Source organism: Dermacentor andersoni, chromosome 10, assembly GCF_023375885.2.
Source record: "Dermacentor andersoni chromosome 10, qqDerAnde1_hic_scaffold, whole genome shotgun sequence".
Lineage (NCBI taxonomy): Eukaryota > Metazoa > Arthropoda > Arachnida > Ixodida > Ixodidae > Dermacentor > Dermacentor andersoni.
In genome coordinates, this window is record NC_092823.1 from 7,164,902 (window position 1) to 7,187,414 (window position 22,513).

The following is a 22,513-nucleotide window of genomic DNA, read 5'->3' on the forward strand; positions in this document are numbered from 1 at the left end:
GCCGGTGTTTTGCTGTGCGTGCTGTTTATTCTGGTGATGCCCACGTTTCTGTCGCCCTTTTTCACGTCTTTGTCGTCCCTTCCTTTGTGCGAGCAGGCATAACGTGATTTATTCAATATGTTATTCCAACAACTGTGGTTTCTTCTGGGTATTTCCTGCGGGCGCTGATTGTGTAGTCTGCATCTCGCGACGTGAACGCACCACATGCGCGCAGCAAACGACGAAGACACTGCCGGAATTCAACATGGCGGCACTAGTGATGTTATGCGAGCGTTTGAGAGTATAGCTAGAGGAAATCTTCACTATTCGACAAATTGTATTACCGCTAGCAATTAAAACGTTTTCGCAAGGTAAAAGAAATACCTGTGGGCACTGTAGTTGTGTGGCAGGTTTCCTTCTATTGACGAGTTCTGCACGCTGTGTGCGAGAGTAACTCCTTTTCTGCTCGAAAAGTAGTTGCGCGATCTCCTTTCCCGAAAAGGAACTTTGCCGTAAAGGAGATACTCCTTTGTCGTGTGTCACTGCACTGGAACGCCTTTCCGGTAGATGTCCCCTTACCTAAAGGACTTTAGAGTGCCCGTGTGTCAGGGGTATTAAAAGCCTTGTTAATAACCGTATCTATGTGAATGTTCCATGAATGGTCGGATGCTAAATGGATCTCTAAATATTTTATGACGGGTACCAATTCTACGGTCATGCTGTTTAGAGTGTAATGGCAAGGTTCGGGGTCAGATTTTGTGGTAAATGTCACAACTTTCGTTTTTGAGGTATTAATTTCTATTTGCCATTGCGTACACCAATTGGTAATCTTGTCTAAGTCTGATTGTAACTGAAGTGAATCAGAAGGCTCAATAATGTGCCTGTATATCATGCAATCATCTGCAAACAATCTGGCCATAGAACTCAGGTTATCGCTTATGTCATTACAGTAGAACCCGACTATATCAAACTCACAAAAAAAACGCCTATTAGTTCAATATCGAGCATAATTCAATATAAGCCTGCTAAATAACTGGATGTCATAAAAGCGCATACCATTTATAAAATCACTTTATTGATGAACCTAGCTTAGTTTTGCATGAAACAGTGCCGCATTTTCTTCTGCTTGAGCAATTTCGCTGCCTGTGACGCACACACTTCTCCACATTGCCTAAGGAGTCGGTCGGAGCAGCTGAGGCCACAACCTTCCGCATTCCTGCAGAAGCACCAGACTAGTGCGAGCGCACCAATAACTTCAGAGGATGTGGGCAAAGGACCGTCGTTGCTTTCCTCCTTGTGCCCACTTTTACTTGTGCTCGGTACGATGTCGGCAATGTAGTCTTCGTTTTCAGGCTCTCCCGTGGTAGCGACACCATCATTTGCACTCACGAACTCATCCACCGTAGATTCGCCAACAGTTTCCGGAAATTCTGACAGCTCGCTCCAAAGTTTGGCAACACCGGCAACGGCTTCGTCGCATTCATCAGAATTTACAGTCATCACCGAGCATGCGGAAGCCGGCACGGCTGAAGCGATTTCGAATGAACCATTCGTACATGGCCGTATGTACGCGTCTGGCGCCACGAGCATTGGGTCGCGAGTTTGGCCACTTTAGCCCTAATCTCCCCCTTATTATTCCAACATCGTGCTGAGAGTGCTCCTTGGAATTTTGCACGCTGCAGGGACATCCGACTTCTCACCGCGTTCCACCCGACTTATGATTTCGAGCTTCACGACGAAAGGCGAATTCTGCCTCTTCATCACGGCAACACTGCACCAGAAGGCCCGCAAGGTGCGCACACAATGCACCAGAAAAGCAGCGAGACAACTTGCACTTCCGCCATCTTGCACAATGAGGGCACAAGAGCCTCTGATTGGCTGTCTGAGCAAGCGCTGTGGGCGGGCCAGGATCATTTTTTGCAGGGGGGTGGTGACGGCTCGTCCGAGGCAGCGCGTTCTTGGTAGGGATAGCGGTTGAATGGAGCAGCGCCACCGGGTTTCCCCGCCACCACGAGGGAAAGCCAACTTCTGGAGGCATCTTTCCGCTGCTTGACGTTCATACAACGGGAGTTGCTGTTATTTTTGTTCGATGTAAGCGTAATTTTTGCTATATATACTCATTGTAACTATACCGTGCCCAGAAATTGTCCGATATATAGAATAATTCGATGTAAACGAGTTCGATATAGTCGTGTTCGACTGTAATATAAACTAACAATAAGATAGGTCCGAGCAGACCCTTGTGGTACTCCAGATTTAACAAGGGGGAGGGTTGATGAATGACCCTTAACAAAGACTGATTGGTAGTGAATGGGCAAAACATTTTTAATCCAAAAAATAACCTTCAAATTATTGTTCAGATTGTCAAGTTTTTTTATTAGACGTTTGTGTGGAACTTTATCGAATGCTTTGGCGAAATCTACAAATATGGCGTCTATTTTAGAGAGCACGAACAGCGAAATGAAGGTCAGTAATTAATTCGAACAGTTGTGTTTCGCAAGATCAACCATGGAGGAAGCCGTGCTGATTCGCAAAAAAGGAAGTTATGCTTCACCAGATAGCTCATGATGGCCGATGAGATTATGTCTTCTAGTAATTTGCAGCTGATGTTGGTTAACAAAATTGGTCTGTTTTGACGGGTTAGAAGCATCACCAGATTTGAAAACGGGTATGACACGCAAAATTTTCCAGTCGTTTGGGACAAGCCCATATCTACTGATTGCTGATGAGTGCGAGCACGAGTGAGTGCCAGTGAGTGTGAGCAGAGGTGCGTGCCAGCAAGTGTGAGCGGAGCCGAGTGTGAGTGAGTGCCAGTGAGTGTGAGCGGAGGCGTGAGGGAGTGAGTGCTAGTGAACTTGAGTGGAGGTCAGTGCGAGTGAGTGTTAGTGAGTGTGAGCGGAAATGAGTGTGAGTGAGGGCCACTGAGCGTGAGTGGAGATGAGTGCAAGTGCATGCCAATAAGTTTGAGTGGAGGTGAGTGCAAGTGAGTGTGAGCAGAGGTGAGTGCGAGTGAGTGCCAGTGAGTGTGAGCAGAGGTGAGTGCGAGTGAGTGCCAGTGAGCTTGAGTGCAAGTTCGAGTGAGCGCCAGTGAGTGTGAGTGGAGGTGAGTGCGAGTTCGAGTGAGTGCCAGTGAGTGCGAGTGGAGGTGAGTGTGAGTGAGTGCCAGTGAATGTGAATGCGAGTGCAAGTGAATGTGAGCGTAGGTGAGTGCGAGTGAGTGCCAGTGAATGTGAGTGGAGGTGAGTGAGAGCGTGAGTGGGCGCTTGTGAGTGTGAGCGGAGGTGAGCCTGAACGTGAGCGAGTGCAGGACCTGGAAAAATTATGGTGAGTGAATGTGAGTGAGTATTCTCCCACACTGCCGACCTATGACTGTCGGTAACATTCCTTTGGACAAAGCCACTAGGTGGTGTTGAGAAGAGAAGAGAAAGAAGCCTGCCATCACCCCGTGCATGGGTCAGGGGACACAGGGTTTGAAAAAGAAAGTTTCACCGAGCAACTGTAACCGATAGACGTGCCGTCACTTTATTCCTTTGCAATAAGGTGCCGTGAAACTTGGGAAGGAGACTGCCATTTGCACAATAGATCATGGACCGACTACGCCATCAGCGTGGCATCATTCAAAGCACCACTAGCTGAGTCATTGCTGCTACAACCACAGCCTTGCAGGAAACCCAACCAATGCCTACCGACTTGCAAGTGCTCTTAACTGAACTTGATGACAAGGATCGTTGTCTCACTGCAACCAATGACAAAATTGAAGAGCTCATGATCGACAACAAATATGAAGCTGAATTCATCGAGGCCCTCGAATACCATAAGATGATACGCCATGACATTGGCCGGGTTCGTTTCCTAATTAATTCCCGCACCATCATTCAATCACTGCCAACTGTTGCCAGCCCTTTGTGAAGTCAACAGGCAGCACACCTAGGCAGTCGACCAGTAAGCAGGCAAATGTCAGTGGAAACGCCGGAGCATTGACGCAGCACATAGAACCACGGGGAGGGCACGGTGTCCACTATTCCCTAAGCATGACAAGGTGATCGCCGACACGGGACCCTGGATAACGACTAGGAAAGAGGATATGCTGCAAGTTGCTGAACTGACCACATATATTTGCAATATTCCTCGAGGCCAAACCAGTCACCATGCAACGTGCATGGAACAAGCACCAATGACCAGCTGCAAACCGACTTGGACCGCGATCCATACAGACACACCTTCCCACTGGTGCTACATTGTGCGCACATTACGGCAGAATCGGAGCCTATCCTGCGAACATCAAAAATACAAACAACGAAATCACTATCACCCTTGCTCATTTTACACACCAGTGAGGAGAACGAACACCACCGGCAAAGCAAAATTTGGAATCACAAGATTGACTCCAACATATCAGCAGCATCGAGGTTTCCTCAGACCATGTTGAAGGACAAAAAGGACACAAACTGCCGCAACAACAGTCATAACAATGCCAACTGTACGACTGAAAAGGACAGCTACGTGCCGCCACTCGGGTTCCTGTCATCCCAGAGCGAGCACTACTGTATCGATGATCGAGACAGCAAGTTGGGCCAGTTCGTTGGGATTCATAGCAAGGTTCGTTACAGCGCAACAGAAGACAAGGACAAAAGAAGGCATAAAACGATGACACGGTACTGGCTCTCAACTGATATTTTATTGAAGGTATGCCTAACATTGTCACATGCTAGTGGTGGTGAAGAAAGCAAAACGCTGAATGGCGCAGCTAGCGTTTTATTGGGCAAACTTGTGCCCACAAAAGCAAGTTACACTCAAAGGAGAGCAATAGTGGCGAACACGATCGGCGGCCGTCGAAATCTGATCAGCGGGTCAAGCACGTCAGCTTTTATACGTCAGTCGTCTAATGTTCCAGAGTAATTGCTGGGACCCGCGTGTCTTCCACAAAGTTCTACACTATTCGTGTCGCACATACATGCAATCAGATTACACAAGGTTCGGCGACGGACTGCGAATGGAACCATCAATAACATTCCAGAAACTTCCGATACCTGCGAGCGCATCCTGCGCCCTGCGATAACACTTTTTGGGCAGTTAAATGTGTCGCCCAATAAAGATAGACAAGTACACGTGTCAGTATATATAGGCACCAGTTGATAACCATATGCACGAGACACAGAGATGCATCGAAGCAACTGTGACAAACTGACGCATAATCAAAATTGAGATAGGTAACGCAGTTCCTTGTCGTGAAGAGTGATGGTGGTTCGCTGATACATGCCTTGTCCCTAATCTTTATATTGTAAGCCTTGGAGATTTCCCTTGTCAGTTGGCTCACGTGTTTGAAAATGACACTAGTTTTTTTTAAATTCGAGGCAACCACCGCAACACTTGCAATGCTCCGGGAGATGAAGTGGTGCAACCCCTTTAAGAAATAGCTCATGCTCCCTAAGTCGAACATTCACACATCGCTTCGTTTGTCCCAGATACTCTCTACCACAAGATAATGGAATGGCATACACAACCTGTTTAGCACAAGTGATGTACCTGTTCACTTGTTTGACAGTGCATTATCCCTTCACTTGCTTATCCTTCAGCAAATTATCAACTAACGAGCATATACAACCTACCTTATGCTTCACAGAAAAACGAACGTCAATGCTGTACCTTGAACCAACATTCTTAAGCCCATGCACTAACTTGTATACACGTGTGTGCATTTTTCTTTTTTCTTCTAATTTAGTTTTATATTTTTATACCTTGGTCATTTATGCTCTTGACGCCGTGAACCATACTTTCACTCACAGATGAAATAATCGCTTCAGGGTAACCAGCATCCAGTTAACGATTCATTTGATCAGAAAAAGCAGCCTTCGACATATGAAAACGCGACTTCTTTAATGCAGCATTTAGGATAGTCTTCGCTATAGCCTGCTTCCCTACCTTAGGATGACCGGATATATAGTTAAAAATGGGCTTAACCGACCTGGGATCATATTTCCAGCACACGATTTTTACCAAAGGTTAATCTCAGTTCTAGACTGCAGTTGATGGTCTTTAGGGACTTTGAAAGTAAAACCAAGGCCAAGTCAGCGCCGTGTTGTCGTTTTATACCTTCTTTTGTCCTGGTCTTGTGTTGCGCTCTGATGAACCTTACTATGAATCCAACCAACTGGCCCAACTTGCCGGCTTGATGCAGTATATTTCTAGTACTCAGGGCTCTTCTCTTTGTGTCAACTCAAACCTTCAGGACCCAGCCTGTTTGGCAGCCATGATAGCCATGCGCGTATGTAGGGCCAGAGTTGCATCTTGGCACATCAAACAAGGAATTTGCCCAGCCGACGTGCAGTTGTAAAGGTGGCTCCAGCCTTCCGATGGACATTCACGAAGGTCGTGCAAAATTCTTAAGTTCGAGTGGTGGTGACAGGTCAGAACTGTTAAGGACTTACTTTGAGTCGCGTGTGCGAATACTCTGGAGAGTCCCCCACCTTCACGCCAATATGGGCAGTGGTGCAACATCGCTGATTCTACCAGTGAATTTCTTTGGCGCACAGTTCGGCCTATGCTCCCACTGAAGAAAAAGGACAACATGTTCAGGGCCATGCGCTTAACCTGAGCATGATGCCTACTCCGGAGGAACACAAGCGGGTATTGGGTCTCAGCCTGAAGTACTGCATCGAACCTCACCTAAACCCCCTGGGAAGGTGGCCACAGCAAGGTTGGTCTCAAAGTGAGCCAAAGAGGACGAACATTCACGGTGTGTTCCAAAGTGTGTAGATGCCATTGCTAGGACAGGAAGAGGGGGGGGTGGCAAGGACGTGCTTAGGCCCTTAGTTCACTTTTTGTGCGAAAAAAATTTGCAGGTGTTAGTAGCAGACAAAGAAGGGCACTTCGCTGTCATGAATTCTGATCTCTATTCATAAAAGTCTGAGGATGCAATGCGGAAAAATTTCAAAGGCGTAAAGGTTAAGGCTGCGAAAGTCAAGCAGCAAGCATTAACTTTGTTGGAAGGAATGAATTTGCAACGTTTAGCGGCCAGCATAAAGAAAACAAAAAATCTGAAACTACAGGTTTTCTTTACTGTGAAATCGCACAAGGATGACGTGCCGTACCGGGCCATAGTCTCAGAAAAAGACAGCTGACAGGTGAGCGTGTCGCGATTTCTACATACGAATCTTGTGTGCATAACAATAGTTAATCCTTTCCGGATAGCCAATTCGGATAATGTGTGTAAGTATCTGGAAGACAATTCATTTAACATTCGGTGTGCCTTCAGCGTAGATGTGGAAAACTTATATTACTCGCTTCCACATGTCCAGGTTATGAAATACGTTAAAGACTGCATAGTGCATGACAATGATGAAAAAGCCTTCATCAAGGGTTGTGGTATCCTAGTAGAAGCCTTTCTTGAACTTCTTTCCTTTTACTTGAGATCTACCTTTGTTTCATGAAGAAGGGGTCTGAATATACAAAAATCGGGAGTGTGCATAGGCTCGTGCATAGCTCCAATCATTAGTGACATTTTTCTAGGTTATTTTAATAGGCAACTCGAGGGCCACCTTGCTAAGCCTTCCAATAGGGTTTTTCGCTACGTTGACGATTTTTTTACATTTTTTACCAGTGACGTTCATGCCGAGGGTGTTGATGAAATTTTAACGTTAGTCAGGCAGCACGGCATGGGCCTTGGTTAACATATGACACACTATATACAAACCTAGTTAATTGAAAATATTGTCTTAGGACTTCGCACATGACGTATTATGAAGCTGAAAATATTTACATAAAGTCTGTCGAGGTGGCCACATCACCTCGTCGTCGCTGCTTCCGATGACACATCGCTCGATGTCACTGTGTCCGATGTTTGGTCCACGGTTGGCCTGGTCAGGGGGTCAGGAGGGTGGAGTGACCTAGGCACCTGGATCGCCCAGTCAACTCCGCAAGCTGCGGATCGTAGCCGCAGGGAATCCGGGAGGCGGTGCCGTCAGCCTGTAGCTGCAGCTTCCGGTGGGAGGTCCACTCGGTTTGCGGGTCGTGGCCACAGCAACTGAAAACTGCTTCCACTGGGTTGCCGCCATCTCCACGACCTAACCGTCCTGTTCGGCTTCCAGCCCCTTCTCCTCGCCTTCGTCCCAGAGTGTAACTGGGCCACTCTTTTCGTCGACGTGTCCCTTCTCCCATTGGTCACATAGCTGCGCGTGCAATTTTGCGCTTCTTCTGCTTTCATATTGTATTCTTTTTATTCGTACGGTCTTATTTTCTATCTTCTTTCTTTATTTCTGCTGCCGACTCCTCATGTCTTCTTGTTTTCTTTTTTCTTTCTTCCTTTATTGGCTCATGACAAGTCTCTAAGGACCATCAACTGGAGTTTCTAGTCCTGAGATTAACCTTTGGTAAAAATCATATGTGCTGGAAATATGATCCCAGGTAGGTTAAGCCCATTTTGAACTATAAATACGGTCATTCTAAGGTAGTGAAGCGGGCTATAGTGAAGACTATCCTAAATGCTGCATTAAAGAAGTAGTGTTTTCATATGTCGAAGGCTGCTTTTTCTGATCAGGTAAATCGTTTACTGGAAGTCGGTTACCCGAAGTGATCATTTCATCTGCGAGTGAAAGTATGGTTCGCGGCGTCAAGAATATAAATGACCAAGGTATAAAAACTAAATTAGGAGAAAAAAGAAAAAATTCAGTAGTACTGTATGTACCCAAGTTAGCGCATCGGCTTAAGAACGTTAATTTAAGGTACAGCACTGATGTTCGTTTTTCTGCGAAACATAAGATAGGTCACAGGATAGGGCTAGTTGATAATTTGCTGAAGGATAAGCAAGTGAAGGTAAAATGCACTGTCAAACATGTAAACAGGTACATCACTTATGCTAAGCAGGTTGTGTATGCCATTCCGTTATCTTGTTAAAGAGTACGTGGGACAAAGCGAATGTTCGACTTAGGGAGCATGAGCTATTTCTTCAAGGGTTTACGCCACTGCATCTCCCGAAGCATTGCAAGTCGTGCGGTGGTTGCCTCGAATTAAAAAAAGACTAGTGTCATTTTTAAACACGTAAGCCAACTGACAAGGGAAATCTCCAAGGCTTACAATATAAAGATTAGGGACAAGGCATGTATCAGCGAACTGCCATCACTCTTCACGACAAGGAACTGCGTTACCTATCTCAATTTTGATTATGCGTCAGTTTGTCACAGTTGCTTCGATGCATCTCCGTGTCTCGTGCATATCATGGTTATCAACTGGCATCTATATATACAATAGACATATCTTCAATAAAATATCAGTTGAGAGTGACCGATGTGTCGTTGTTTTATACCTTCTTTTGTCCTTGTCTTGTGCTACGCTGTAACAAACCTTACTATGTGTCGATGATGTCAAAACCCCAACTGCACCTTCATTGACCAGCAGACCTACATCCTGTGACAACACCATTAAGTCCACCATCGCCAAAAATGCCCGACGATCCTTTGTTAGTGTGCTTGTTACTAAATGTCGCATAAGCATATTAGGGCGATCGCTATTGACGCGATCATGGATGGTGACCATACATTTCTGAAGGCATGCAGCCAACGCAATGTCATGTGCGGTGATAAATGCAATAATAAAGGCTATAAAGGCACCCAGCCTCCTGCAATTCCTGTCATTCCCATACAGTTTCCACTGATAACTTAGACTATGAAGACTCTGCCGATTTGTTTCGGTTAAACACTAGTGCCGCTTATGGCCATTCGCATTTGCTTCTGCCCACGAATTATACGACTTTTCAAATCATTGAGGTTTTACAATAATCCTGTAAGTGAACAGAGGAGAAAACCAGATAACCTCATTCCCGACACCACAGTTGCCCCGTGTTTTCTTAATCTTTCCTTGGCACTGCAGTACTTTGATTATGTAAGCAGAAGAGCTGGTACATTACGGGACCCGCTGGAGTGAACCTGTCCCACATGAGTGCAACAAATAATGCCGATGTGGTTGTCGCCTCAACTGCTAAACCCACCACAAACAAAGCAGCAATGGCAGTGTAGCGGCAAGTGCTGCTTCTGAAATATTAGACATGGCTAGCACCATTCATTTGGAACCCACCAACATTTGCTGGAACAAACTGACAAAGGGTACTGAATGTACCGTATTTACTCGCATAATTATCGCACTTTTTTGTCAAAAAGATTGATGCAAATTCAGGGGTGCGATCATTACGCGGGTTAAATTTCCAGCGAGAAGAACATTTTTTTTTCATCCTGCGTTTGCTGTGGGATGACAACAGGTCAACAAACAGGCGGGTGCCGCGGTGTGTAGTGCGGGACACCAAAACAAAAATGGCGGCTGGCGGAGCAAGCCGAACGCAATTTTTTTTCTTCTTCTTGTGAGTACATTACGTGCATTGAAACAGTTTTTTCCGTATCAGTAATGAATAATATAATTAACTTCGGCAAGTTGGTGGCAATGACGTAGCCATGTCCACTTTGAGGGGACAGAAACAGATGGGCACGCTTAGCTGCCATTGACATAGAAGCACATGGCCGGCATGCTGCGAAAACTGCGGCATCCGTCTTCACTACTATCCTAATACAGCACACTTCTACTAAGGGTTGGCGAATATCTTGGTGTGTTACAAGCGTCGACGTATGAATAGGGTACACTTCTAACGTATCAGTGTAAAAGTGGCTACTATTGTTGCCGCTCGTGATTTGTTGCGTGCCCACGAGTGCAGATAAGAAGACTCGAAAGGCGCCTTTTTTGTTGTTGTTGACCACAACCATTATAAAGCCTACACATAACAAAGGCAAGTTTGGTTGTACCTCTTTTTGTCATGGAAGTGCAGAAAGTGATGAAAGTAATGGAATGGTGCATCTACTTAAGAATGTTTGATGTGTGCAGACCGCTTGGTTTGTCTTGAAGAGTCGTTCATGTAGCATTCGAAATGGTAAGCACGATCATTATTACCTAGACTTGGCACACGACATATCGCTGCGGCAAGTTCAGCGTGCGATCATTACATGGGAAATTAAAAAGATCTCATTTTGATGACAAAATTCAGGGGTGCGATCATTATACGAGTAAATATGGTAATTCCTGGTATGGATTCCAGTGAGCACCACTGATAGCTGCCTTTTAAAAGCTCTCCAGAGTTTGGCATGCCAAAACAGCTCCTAGTACAGTAAAATTCCATTAATTCGACTCCGGTTAATTCGACCTTGACTAAAGGTCCCGGCTGGCACCTATGGGCCTAAACTTTTGTTATTTCGATCCTAAAGTTGGCCTGTGCCAAGTAATTCGAAAATGACCACTCAGCATGCACGCATACCTGTGGGGCTCTGTACTGAAGGAAGCGATGGTAGACGACATGTCAGCGACGTAGCGTCGATCTGTATGCCCAAGCATTGGATGGCGTCTAAACCCCGCAGTGATGTTCCTGTAGTCGTTACGTGGAAAGTGACGGAGCATGACCTTTGGAAAAACTGGACAGTGGCTTGAAACAGGCCTTGAATGTCAACACGTTGCTTGGAGAAATTTTTCAAGTCCACTGTTGTTTGTGACAGTCTGTGCTGTCGACCAAAGTGCTTTCCAAAATCTTCGACCGTCATTAGCCGTATCCATTAACCGTATCCACCAGCAGTCGCATGGAGACGCCGTTCACTACGACTGGAACTTCCAAATCTTTTTTAGATTCAAAAGCGCTTACCGTCAAGAGAGACGCGGACGGCTGCCCTGCTGAAGTTGAAGACAGCGTCCCTGCGGAAGAGACGTGTTGAACAGTACGGGTTTTTCGGCATACTGATGCAAAATGGCCCAACGTGTGGCAGGCATTGCACCGCCGGTTCCTTGCTGGACAATTCCTGTACGTTGCAATATGTTTCGTGCTGCCACACCGATCGCATGCACCACAGTTCCCGGAGGAGCCATGTGCGAAATGTCGGCCCTCTTGGCGGCTCCTCGGAAGAAGTCGGTCGTCTTGGCGGCTCCTCGGAAGAAGTTGGTCGTCTTGGCGGCTTCTCGGAAGAAGTCGGTCATCCTCATGGCCTCCCGGACTACGTCGGCCATCTTGGCGGCTCCCAGGAAGAAGTCAGCCATCTTGGCCCGTCGACGGAACGCCAAGTTGAGATGCCTCGATTCTTCGTACATTTTCGGAGCCGAACGCGCGGTTCGCTCAATGCAGGGCTTCTAACGAGCGTCCAATTTCTTCTGCCTTGTCCAGGGACAGGGTTTCGCCATGAGCCAATACCTTTTCGCGAACGCTGACGTTCGCTACCCCATGTATTATTTGGTCTCGGACGCGCTCGTTGTAGGTTGTGCCGAAGTTGCACTGTACCGCCTTCTCCTTCAATGCGGTCACGAATTCCAGGAATCCTTCTCCCTCGAACTGCTTTCGACTGGTGAATTCGTGCCTCTCCGCCAGAACATTTGTTGACGCAGCGAACAGCCGGTCAAGCCGCTGCAAGAGTTTCTGGAACTCTGACGCTGGCGGCACCGCATCACTTGACGATGACGCTGCGCCGGTCGACTGCCTTGCTGCTTCACTTGACGCTGACGCTGCGCCGGTTGACTGCCTTGCTGCTTCCTGCTCCTCGTCTGCAAAGTACTTCCGTTGTCCCTCACGCCCGAGAACGCTGACGAGCGTGGACGCTCGTCGCGCGTCCGTCCAGTCGCCACCGTCGGCCGCTTCGAGGCGGGCCTGAAAAATTTTTTTCCATTGATGCCATGGAATTAACGGTGGCCCGGGCAATTCCAGAAAAACGGGAAGGTTCGCCGTGAAAGACGCCATGCCCGGTAGCGTGCAGGAGACAGTGCAGAAAACAAGCCGGAGCTCGCAGCAGGAATGGGGCAAGGAAGAACAAAGGGGCAAGAAGGCCTAGGCTCGGAAGCCTCGAGACGCCAAGTGCGTCGGCGGCGTTTGCTTGCCGTGCAGACATGGAAGGGTCGCTTCACTTACGAAGCTCCTTGGTTCCCCGGGACTTCAGTCGGAACCGCAGCGGGAATCCCATCCTCGTCGCCAAAAGATGTTGTGTCGGCAGCGGCAGGCAAGTGGGGGCCCCCGGCCAGCGAACGCGCGTCGAGCGCCAACGCAGTGAAGGAGACTCGGAGCTAACTGCTCCCGATGAAAACCGGAACGAAGACTCAGCCGACCCGCGGCCGTTTATTATTAAAAAGGACTCACACGCCAGATGACACCTCCCGATTGGTCTAAGCTCGTCACATGACAGAAGGGGGCTGCGCCATCTAGCTAAACAACTACAAAACATACATGTACGATGACACAGAGATCTGACAGGGGGCGACACTATACTACAGTGGTGGCTGTGATTAATGCCGTTTCGCACCTGCAGTCACGGCAAAACTTCCAGAAAACCGGACGGAAGAGTTCTTGCGTCCCAAATTTCAGGCGTTCTGATACATTGATTCTAAGGTGGTGCCGTGTGGCCGTCCAAATTATCGGGAATCCGGAAAGTCGGTCGTTGACAGCACGCTGTCAACTCCTCCAGCCGACGACAGGGCGTCAAAGACAATTCATTACGATTCCTGTCTGTTACTCACGCCAGCATTACCGCGACTTTCTACCCTTTCAATAAAATTACAGCTAATTGTCCCTGATAGAGGCACAAATTCCCTGAGTTTTCCCTGAGTTTTTCCAGACTACTCAAAATCCCTGCGAATTCCCGGTTTTCCCAGTTTTCCCGGTTGGTAGACACCCTGCTTGGGATTTGCCTGATGGAAGACCAGTGCTATGGTGTGTCGACCGTGGAGGCAGCATTCATCCCCGCGTGGTGCCTGCTTCGGGCACATGACTGCGTGCACGGCTCAGGTTTCCTCGCGCCTGCACGGCGTCCATGACAGAAGCTGCCACCGGGTCACGGACTGCTATTCGGCCGCTCCCCGTGCTGGCAGCAATGCAACCCCCTTCTTTGTCCGGCGGCGCCCGCACCACGAACGACTCCCGCTGTGTTTGGGACGGTTTCCAAAGGAGGGCCGTGTTTCGACTCCGTGCCTTGCAGTTGGTTCCCTTTGTCCTATGCGGGCCATAAAACTTCCCGGGCGCACCATTCTGACTGACCGCCAGATTGGCCCGATGCCGCAGCGCGGTTCAAAGAAGCGCGGCCACCGAGGGCGGCGTTAGGACCATGAAGGCTGCCCGGACCCTCTCTCTCTCTCGACTTTGTTTCGTCCTTAGGGACTGTCTGGGGAATCTGGGGACTGAGGGGACACTGGGTCGATCGTGTGGACAGACATCGTGGTGCAGAAGCACGGACGCCATTACACTCGAGCAAATGGCCTGTCGACAGGTCTGAAACAACCTTCTGGAAAAGGCCAGCGCCTGATTGTGACGAACATCGGCAGCGAGGAACAGACACTTGTAGGTTTGTTTCATGCACGCACGCTTTTCCCATTTCTCCAGAGAATGGTTTTGCTCCATCACTTCACCCCATCCGACGAGAAACGCAGCGACACAGTACACGAACACACCCGCCGCTATTGTAGGCACGAGACTTTGGCAAACTTTTCTAGTGGTAACTTCACTCGGGAGTGAAATAAAAAAGACATGGAACAAACAGGCAGGATGTGTGTTTGCAGCGGTTGCCATGGGATCCTGTGCTCAGGTGTTATGGGTTAGGATCGTCACGTTGCAAAGCGTGTGACGCGAATGGCGTAGAACTTTGTAGAAGGCATGTGGGTCCCAACGATTAGTCTGGAACATTCGATGACTGCTGTATAAAAGCCGACGCGCTTGACCCGCTGATCAGATTTTCGACGATCGCCGACCGTCTTCGCCGCTATCATTGTGCTATAAGTGTAGCCTGTTTTGTGGGCACAGGTTCGCCCAATAAAAGTTAGTTTCACGTCTACTCCTAGACCGTGAAATTTGCGTCGCAAGAGGGATCGCTCGACTGCATGGAGGGAAAACTGAAGTGTTGCTGACAAACTTCAGCCAGGAGTTCAAGCACATCAATAAGGGCACGACGATCGCGTACATCGAGGAAATTCTGGAAACCAGTAATGCGTTTATCCTCTCGGATTCCGCCGCACCTACCCCGACGACCATGCTTCCCGAAACAGACTACGACATTAATCGAAGTCTCCCCGTGATTAAGCAACAGCAGCTCAGAAGTCTGCCCCAACGATACAATGGGTGCTTTTCGACGTCATCGAGGATTCGACAAACACCAGTCGCCAAGCATCGCATAATAACCGAGGAGAGCGCTCGACCACTAAACCAGAGCCCTTACCGAGTTTCGCCGCGAGAATGTGAAGCTATAAGACAAGTCGACGAAATGCTAAGCGACGACATCGTCCAGCCGTCGAAAAGCCCATGGGCATCCCCTGTTGTCTTGGTGAAGAAAAAGGACGGCACCTTACGTTTCTGCGTCGATTATCGTCGGCTGAACAAAATCACAAAGCAGGATGTATACCCCCTACCACGGATAGACGACGCATTAGATCGGCTCTGCAACGCAAAATACTTCTCGTAGATGGATCTCAAGTCTGGCTACTGGCAAATAGAAGTCGACCAGAGAGATCGCGAAAAGACCGCCTTCATCACGCCAGACGGCCTCTATGAGTTCAAGGTCATGCCATTCGAACTCTGCTCGGCGCCTGCAACGTTCCAGCGCGTCATGGACATGGTATTAGCAGGATTGAATTGGCAGACCTGTTTTGTTTACTTGGATGACGTCGTCGTCCTTGCCGCAAATTTCGACGATCACCTTAGGCGGCTTACGACAGTACTAGAGGCCATCAAGTCATCAGGGCTCACTCTGAAGCCAGAAAAGTGTCGCTTCGCTTACGATGAGCTTCTGTTCCTAGGCCACGTCATCAGCAAATCTGGAGTCCGCCCCGAGCCGCAGAAGACAGCTGCCATCGCAAAGTTCCCGCAGCCCATCGACAAGAAGGCAGTGCGTAGATTTCTTGGCATGTGTGCCTACTACAGGCGATTTGTCAAGGACTTTTCACGTATCGCTGAGCCGCCGACACAGCTAACTAAATGTGACGTCGAGTTCATGTGGGAAACGCCGCAGGCCGACGCATTTCAAGAACTCAAACGACGCATGCAGTCGCCGCCCGTACTTGCGCACTTCGATGAGCACGCCGATACCGAAATCCACACTGACGCCAGTAGCCTAGGCCTCGGTGCTGTGCTAGTCCAGAGAAAAGATGGTCATGAACACGTGGTAGCTTACGCTAGCCGGTCGTTGTCAAAAGCGGAAAGCAATTATTTATACAACCGAAAAGGAACGCCTCGCCATCGTTTGGGCTACAGCGAAATTTCGCCCGTACCTATATGGCAGGCCATTCAAAGTCGTCAGCGACCATCATGCTTTGTGTTGGCTAGCGAATTTAAAGGATCCTTCAGGACGGCTGGCGCGGTGGAGCCTAAGACTGCAAGAATATGATATCACTGTAACCTATAAGTCCGGACGAAAACACTCTGATGCCGATTGCCTATCACGCGCCCCCATTGACTCGCCGCCGCAAGATGACGAAGATGACGACGCCTTTTTTGGCATTTTAAGCGCAGAAGACTTCGCTGAACAGCAGCGAGAGGACCCGGAGTTGAAAAACCTCATCGAGTATTTGGAAGGGCACACCGACGTTGTCCCTAGAGCATTTAAGCGAGGAATATCTTCGTTCTCGCTTCAAAACAACCTACTCGTAAAGAAGAACTTCTCACCAGTCCGCGTCAACTACCTTCTTGTTGTCCCGTCAGGACTGCGTCCAGAAGTATTGCACGCCCTACATGACAATCCGACCGCTGGACACCTCGGATTTTCCCGGACACTATCGAGGATACAGGAAAGGTATTATTGGCCGCACCTGACCGCCGACGTCGCCCGTTATGTCAGAACATGCTGAGACTGTCAGCGACGCAAGACACCACCGACAAGGCCAGCCGGATTACTACAGCCAATCGAGCCTCCTTGCCGACCATTCCAGCAGATCGGGATGGACTTGTTGGGACCCTTTCCGAAGTCAACAACCGGAAATAAGTGGATCGTCGTGGCGACGGACTACCTCACCCGCTTCGCTGAAACTAAAGCACTGCCGAAAGGTAGCGCCGCCGAAGTGGCGAAATTCTTTGTCGAAAACATCCTGCTGCGACATGGCGCCCCAGAAGTCCTCATCACTGACAGAGGAACGGCCTTTACAGCGTAGCTCACCCAGGCCATTCTGCAATACAGTCAGACAAGGCACAGGAGGACAACTGCCTACCACCCACAGACGAATGGTCTTACGGAGCGGCTGAATAAGACTCTCGCCGACATGCTAGCAATGTATGTCGACGTCGAATACAAGACCTGGCGTACACAAGTCCTGCCGTACGTAACATTCGCTTACAACACGGCGGTGCAAGTTGGTTTATGGCAGGAACCCAACGACGACGCTCGACGCCATGCCGCCGCACGTCACTGATGAAGAGAATCTTGACGTCGCTACCTATCTCGAGCGCGCCGAAGAAGCCCGACAGCTCGCCCGCCTACGGATCAAAAACCAGCAGCGTACCGACAGCCGACACTACAACCTCCGACGACGCTTCGTCGAGTACCAGCCCGGCGACCGTGTTTGGGTATGGACCCCGATACGCCGACGAGGAATGAGTGAGAAACTATTGCGACGTTATTTTAGACCCTACAAGGTCATCCGACGTATTGGCGCACTGGACTATGAGGTCGTGCCAGACGGCATTTCGCATTCACAGCGGCGCCGCGCACGACCTGAAGTGGTCCACGTGGTGCATCTTAAACCGTTTTACGGATGCTAACGAACTTCCCTTATTTTGTTGTTTTCTTCGCTACGAGTGCTTATTTATTACTTTCATTTGTTTGCAGCATCGAGTCGATGCTTTTTTAGGAGGGGGGTATTGACACGTGTACTTGTCTTTATCGGGCGACACGTTTTGCCGCCTAACAAATGTTATCGCACAGCGCGGGACGCGCCTGCATGTATCCGAACTTTCTAGGAAGTTATCGATGCTTCTATCCGCTGTCTGTTGTCGCCGAACTTTGTGTTATCTGATTTCATCGCTTGACGCAAATGGCGTAGAACTTTGTAGAAGGCATGCGGGTCCCAACGATTAGTCTGGAACATTCGATGACTGCTGTATAAAAGCCGACACGCTTGACCCGCTGATCAGATTTTCGCCGATCGCCGACCGTGTTCGCCGCTATCGTTGTGCTATAAGTGTAGCCTGTTTTGTGGGCACAGGTTTGCCGAATAAAAGTTAGTTTTGTCGTTCACAGTATTGCTACTGTGTTATTCAACGTCACTACCACGTGACAATATAATGCTTTCGCATTAGTAGGGCTAAAAACAGCAATCATAGCATTCGTATGCTTTGCTGCATGTCACAGCTGTTTTGCAATGAAGCTAACTTTAGCAAAGCAGTTGATATTGTGCAACACATATTAGACACTTGCTCATGTCTTTTTAAAGCTTAAAGGCCGCGTTGTGCAGTCAGCACGTTATCCGCGGCTTTGAGTACGTGTTGACCATGAGTGAAATGTGCCTACCAATCACAGCGCAGCATGTTTCTACCAATCACAGAACGGTGTGCGCCGTATGCTCTCTACCAATCATAGCGTGGGGCGCCGCACTGCTACCATTTGCAGCAGCAGTGGCACTGGAGGGGAGGGGGGAATAAAAAAGTTGCAGTTTCGCCTGAAAGGCAAAATATCGATGGCAATAGCAAATTAGTAGACAGCCATACGAAGTAAGCACAGTAGTTTTATCGACTGTATAAACTTGTAAACACTTGCTTGGTAATGAAATTAACAAGCATGGTGTCAATGCACACGAAGAAACGTGCACACATCACACTCGAAGACTGCGGAGACGCTGTCAAAACGCTGGCATAAGGAAGCGCGGCAGCAGCGAGTGAAGTAACCTTTGTGCTGTGTATCACTTTAAAAAAACTGAGCAGTGAGAACACGACGAACGCAAAGCTACGAGCCGTCGGCCCACCTAGACTCTGTCCCCAAAGCAGATCACTTTTAAGATAAAGCCCGCACGATTGCGCGTCACTGCCGAAGTACAGCCCCCTCTCCCAACTTCCCCTTCCCCTGGTTGTGACGAAAGATGGCACGCTTCCTCCATGCTTTCTTCCCTTGTGCGCACGAGACTTAGCTACAATCGTCGACTTGCCCTATCACGCTTCCACTCGCACATACAGCATATGGCGCGCAGCGATGGTGTTAGTGCCCTCGGAGTTTGTATGGAAAATCACAGCGATGGCAAAATTTCGCCTGGAATGTTCATATAACTGCTAGATGATAGACCGCCTTACCCCTTCCATCGCCCGCATCGAGGAGGCATCATCTTTCAAGATTGCAATAACTGATTACGTTTTGAGTTTATCACCAAATACCAATAATTGTTTGAACATGTATTTTTTTCTATTATTGTACCCACCCCCTCTGTAACGCCCTTCGGGGCCCTGAGGGTACTGTAAATAAATAAATAAGTGAAGTTCATTGTTTATGCATAATTAAACAAGAAAGTTTTAAACTAAAAAAAATTTTTTTTCGAGCTGTGAATGAAAATCTGCTCTCAGCGCTGCTTTATTTGCACATTTAGCTTCATGCTGCAAAAGAAATTACAGCCCTAGCTGTCCTAGGTCCAAAGATATCAAAGCAGCAAACAAAGATAGTGGCCAAAATCTGTGTTCTGAGAAAAGGAGAAAAAATGGTTGATACTTTATTTAGCTCGTATACAGTTAAAGATATCGTGGTATGTACACTCCTAATGGGCTAATATGCACCAGGCATGTAGTCACATCGACTGTTTGCACCCGTGTGCCTTTTCTTCAAGGTGCGCTGCAGGTTATCGGCAGATGAGCGCTTGCATGCTGAAGCCACAGAACGACGCTGATCTTTTTCAGCCATCCGCTTGGAGCTGTGAATGCCAGGATAGAGGCCAAGCTCCTTTAGCAGGCCTGTAGAGCTTCTCGTATTTCCTGCGTTGAATTTCAGGACTGCTTCGGCTACGGCCGCTTCAATAGCGAACAACAAGGCATGCCGCTCCTTTGGCGCAAGTGCCCATATCACTGAGTGCAAGCACTCATTATTGTTCTGGGTCTTGCCCCGTTGGCATCGCTGCAGTAGCCTCTTATCAGAAAGCCTCTGATAGATGGGCAATAAGGCCTCGCAGACATGAGGAGGCAAGCTGCGGGGACGCTTTGGTGCAGGCTCGCCCTTAGCATTTGCAGCATTCTGCCGACACCACGAGTGAGACCCTGTTGGCTAAAAAGTGAGGTTGGTCACTTTATCATTTGATGTGATGTGGTGATAAGTGTCCATGCATGGTGATAAGTGGCCCTTCGCATAGAATCCACATTATCATGGGCCTTCAGGGCCCAGCCATAGTATGAGCTCAACTTGTTGATGAGATCAACAGTAAGCCGGCCTTTTCCAGAGAGGCTCTCCAAACCAGGGCTTTTGTGCTTGGAAACTAAATTGTGCAAAGCAGTGCCCATCCGCTTTTTTACGTGATTTACACAGTCTTCCTTGGCAACGGAGATGTAGCCATACACCTTCTCTTCTTGTAATGCAAGATATGTTAGGCTGTTGCCATCCGAGAGCACAGTTGTGTATCGGAGGTTATGGAGCTCCAGGGACCTCTTGAACAAAATAAGTCCAGCCTCTACCTCCATCTCACCAGATTTCTTCGTCGTGTTTCGCTGGCATACATGGTCCTCTTTCCACTTTACGTAAGAGAGGTCACCCTCCTTCGGGCCCAATTCAAACTCCGCGCATGAGTTGCTGAGAACGACGTAGTCTAAAACAAGGCCACTTATGAGTTTGATCACGGTACCGACGCCGATGTGCGACGAATGTCTATGCGTCATCCATGATCAGTCGTATGACACGGCGATGTTTCCCGGGTTGTCCAAATTCAGTTCTATGTAAGTCTCATGAGCTGAACTTGCACACTCGATCATCAGTTTCTCGGCAACAAGAGCAGCAGCAGGTGCAAGTTTCTTCTTTACGTACGTCTGCCATGTTTTCGTATGGAGGCCACGACGCGCAATGTTCATTGTCGCAAACACGTCGTTCAATGCAGTTTGCCTATTGCCAGTAGCCTGCATTGCATGTGCGGCGAGCAGGTTCACGGTAAACGGGTTGATCTTTCGATCTCCATCGACGTGCAGCGAACTCCACTTTGACAATACGCCACCGTAGTTGGTACACACGAGCTGAAGCTTGACAGCAAGACCGTATTCCCGCTCACCTCTCATGATTTTCGCATCTCCCTTACAAATCTTGCACTGTAAACGCGATATCAATGCGTTCACCGCCTCCAAGTGCACGATGGTGAAGGCCGTTTCGTCAAAGGGGGGGGAACCACGGTGTCGGCACATTTAGCAATAAGATTTCGCTTCCACTCAGTCGTTGCGACGGATGACATTTCACGAAGTTTCTCTTCTGCTTCCTTCTTCTCATCCTCCAACTGTCGCTTCCACTCTGTCGCCGCAACGGATGACATTTCCCAAAGTTTCTCTTCTGCTTCCTTTTTCTCATCCTTTTTCCTTTTTCTAGAAAGCCAATGAGCAAGGACAGCCAGCGACGGCGGGAAATTGAAGGTGAAGGATGGCTCTTTTAAACGAGACCAAGACGGCCATGATAACCCGTGTGCGTCGGCAACCGTCCGACGCGGAAAAAGTGCCATTTTTGCTTAAATTTGCGCTCAGATTCACCTCACAAACGTGTTACAAATTGAATTTGCGGCGAAAATAAAGATAAGTGAAGCCAGAAACTTCACAAATTAGTGCAAAAATGGTTCTAGATTCCGAAAATGTCAGCTTCAAGAAGTCAATCTTTTTGCGATTTTCGGCCTTGTAGGTCCCGTGTCCCCCATTAATTTGCTGTTGCCAATTTCGCCTGTTTCAGTAACTTGTCTGTATAAACTAGTTTGACTCAAGTACCCCGCTGGCATCCTTTGATCTATCGTAGACACCCAACAAAAATTTCACAAACCAATAAAGTAAATCGTTTTGCTAACAAAATTTAATTATCGTAAAATGACACTGCCTTCACAAAATTGCAAAATGAACCTAAATTTGTAAACACTATGAAATATTCTTAGAAGTTCGCAGGTATGCTCAAAGCCACCTGCACTGATGCAAAACCATGTGCACTGGGCACCAAAGTGCAGCAGAACTACGCAAGCACAAACGTCTGCAAGAATAAAGCAGTTGATTATCTCTTGAGGCTGCAACATAATTTTTTTCACGACAAACACGCAGTAGAGGATAAAAAGCTCGCATGGTGGCAACATAGAGCAAAGGAGGAGGTGGCCTTACGCAAAATCCCATCCAGTGGAAGCCAGCCACCGCCTGTCGGGCGACAGAGCCAGCGAGGTAATACCACCATCGTGGTCCCGCCTGTAGAACACCGTGTCCAACAGCCGAGGCTCTTCCTGGGCCAGCTGCAGCATCTCCACGCCACCTGTGTTTGTTCAAGGGACTCTGTACAGCAGCGGCACTAGCTACTCAGCCACATTTCGTTATTGATTTATTTATTTATTTTCAATACCCTATAGGTCCCGAGAGGCATTACATAGG

General features: G+C 48.3%; 1 protein-coding gene across 4 annotated transcripts in view; it reads right to left on the bottom strand.

The window, feature by feature from the left end:
* Positions 1–22,513, bottom strand: part of LOC126519689 (methylosome protein WDR77-like) — a 262,463-nt gene that overhangs the window by 160,475 nt on the left and 79,475 nt on the right. For all 4 annotated transcript variants that reach the window (XM_055065356.2, XM_050169051.3, XM_072284883.1 and 1 more), the window contains one exon: positions 22,253–22,397. In XM_055065356.2, the coding sequence (XP_054921331.1) occupies positions 22,253–22,397 (145 nt within the window). The remainder of the gene's footprint in view (positions 1–22,252; positions 22,398–22,513) is intronic.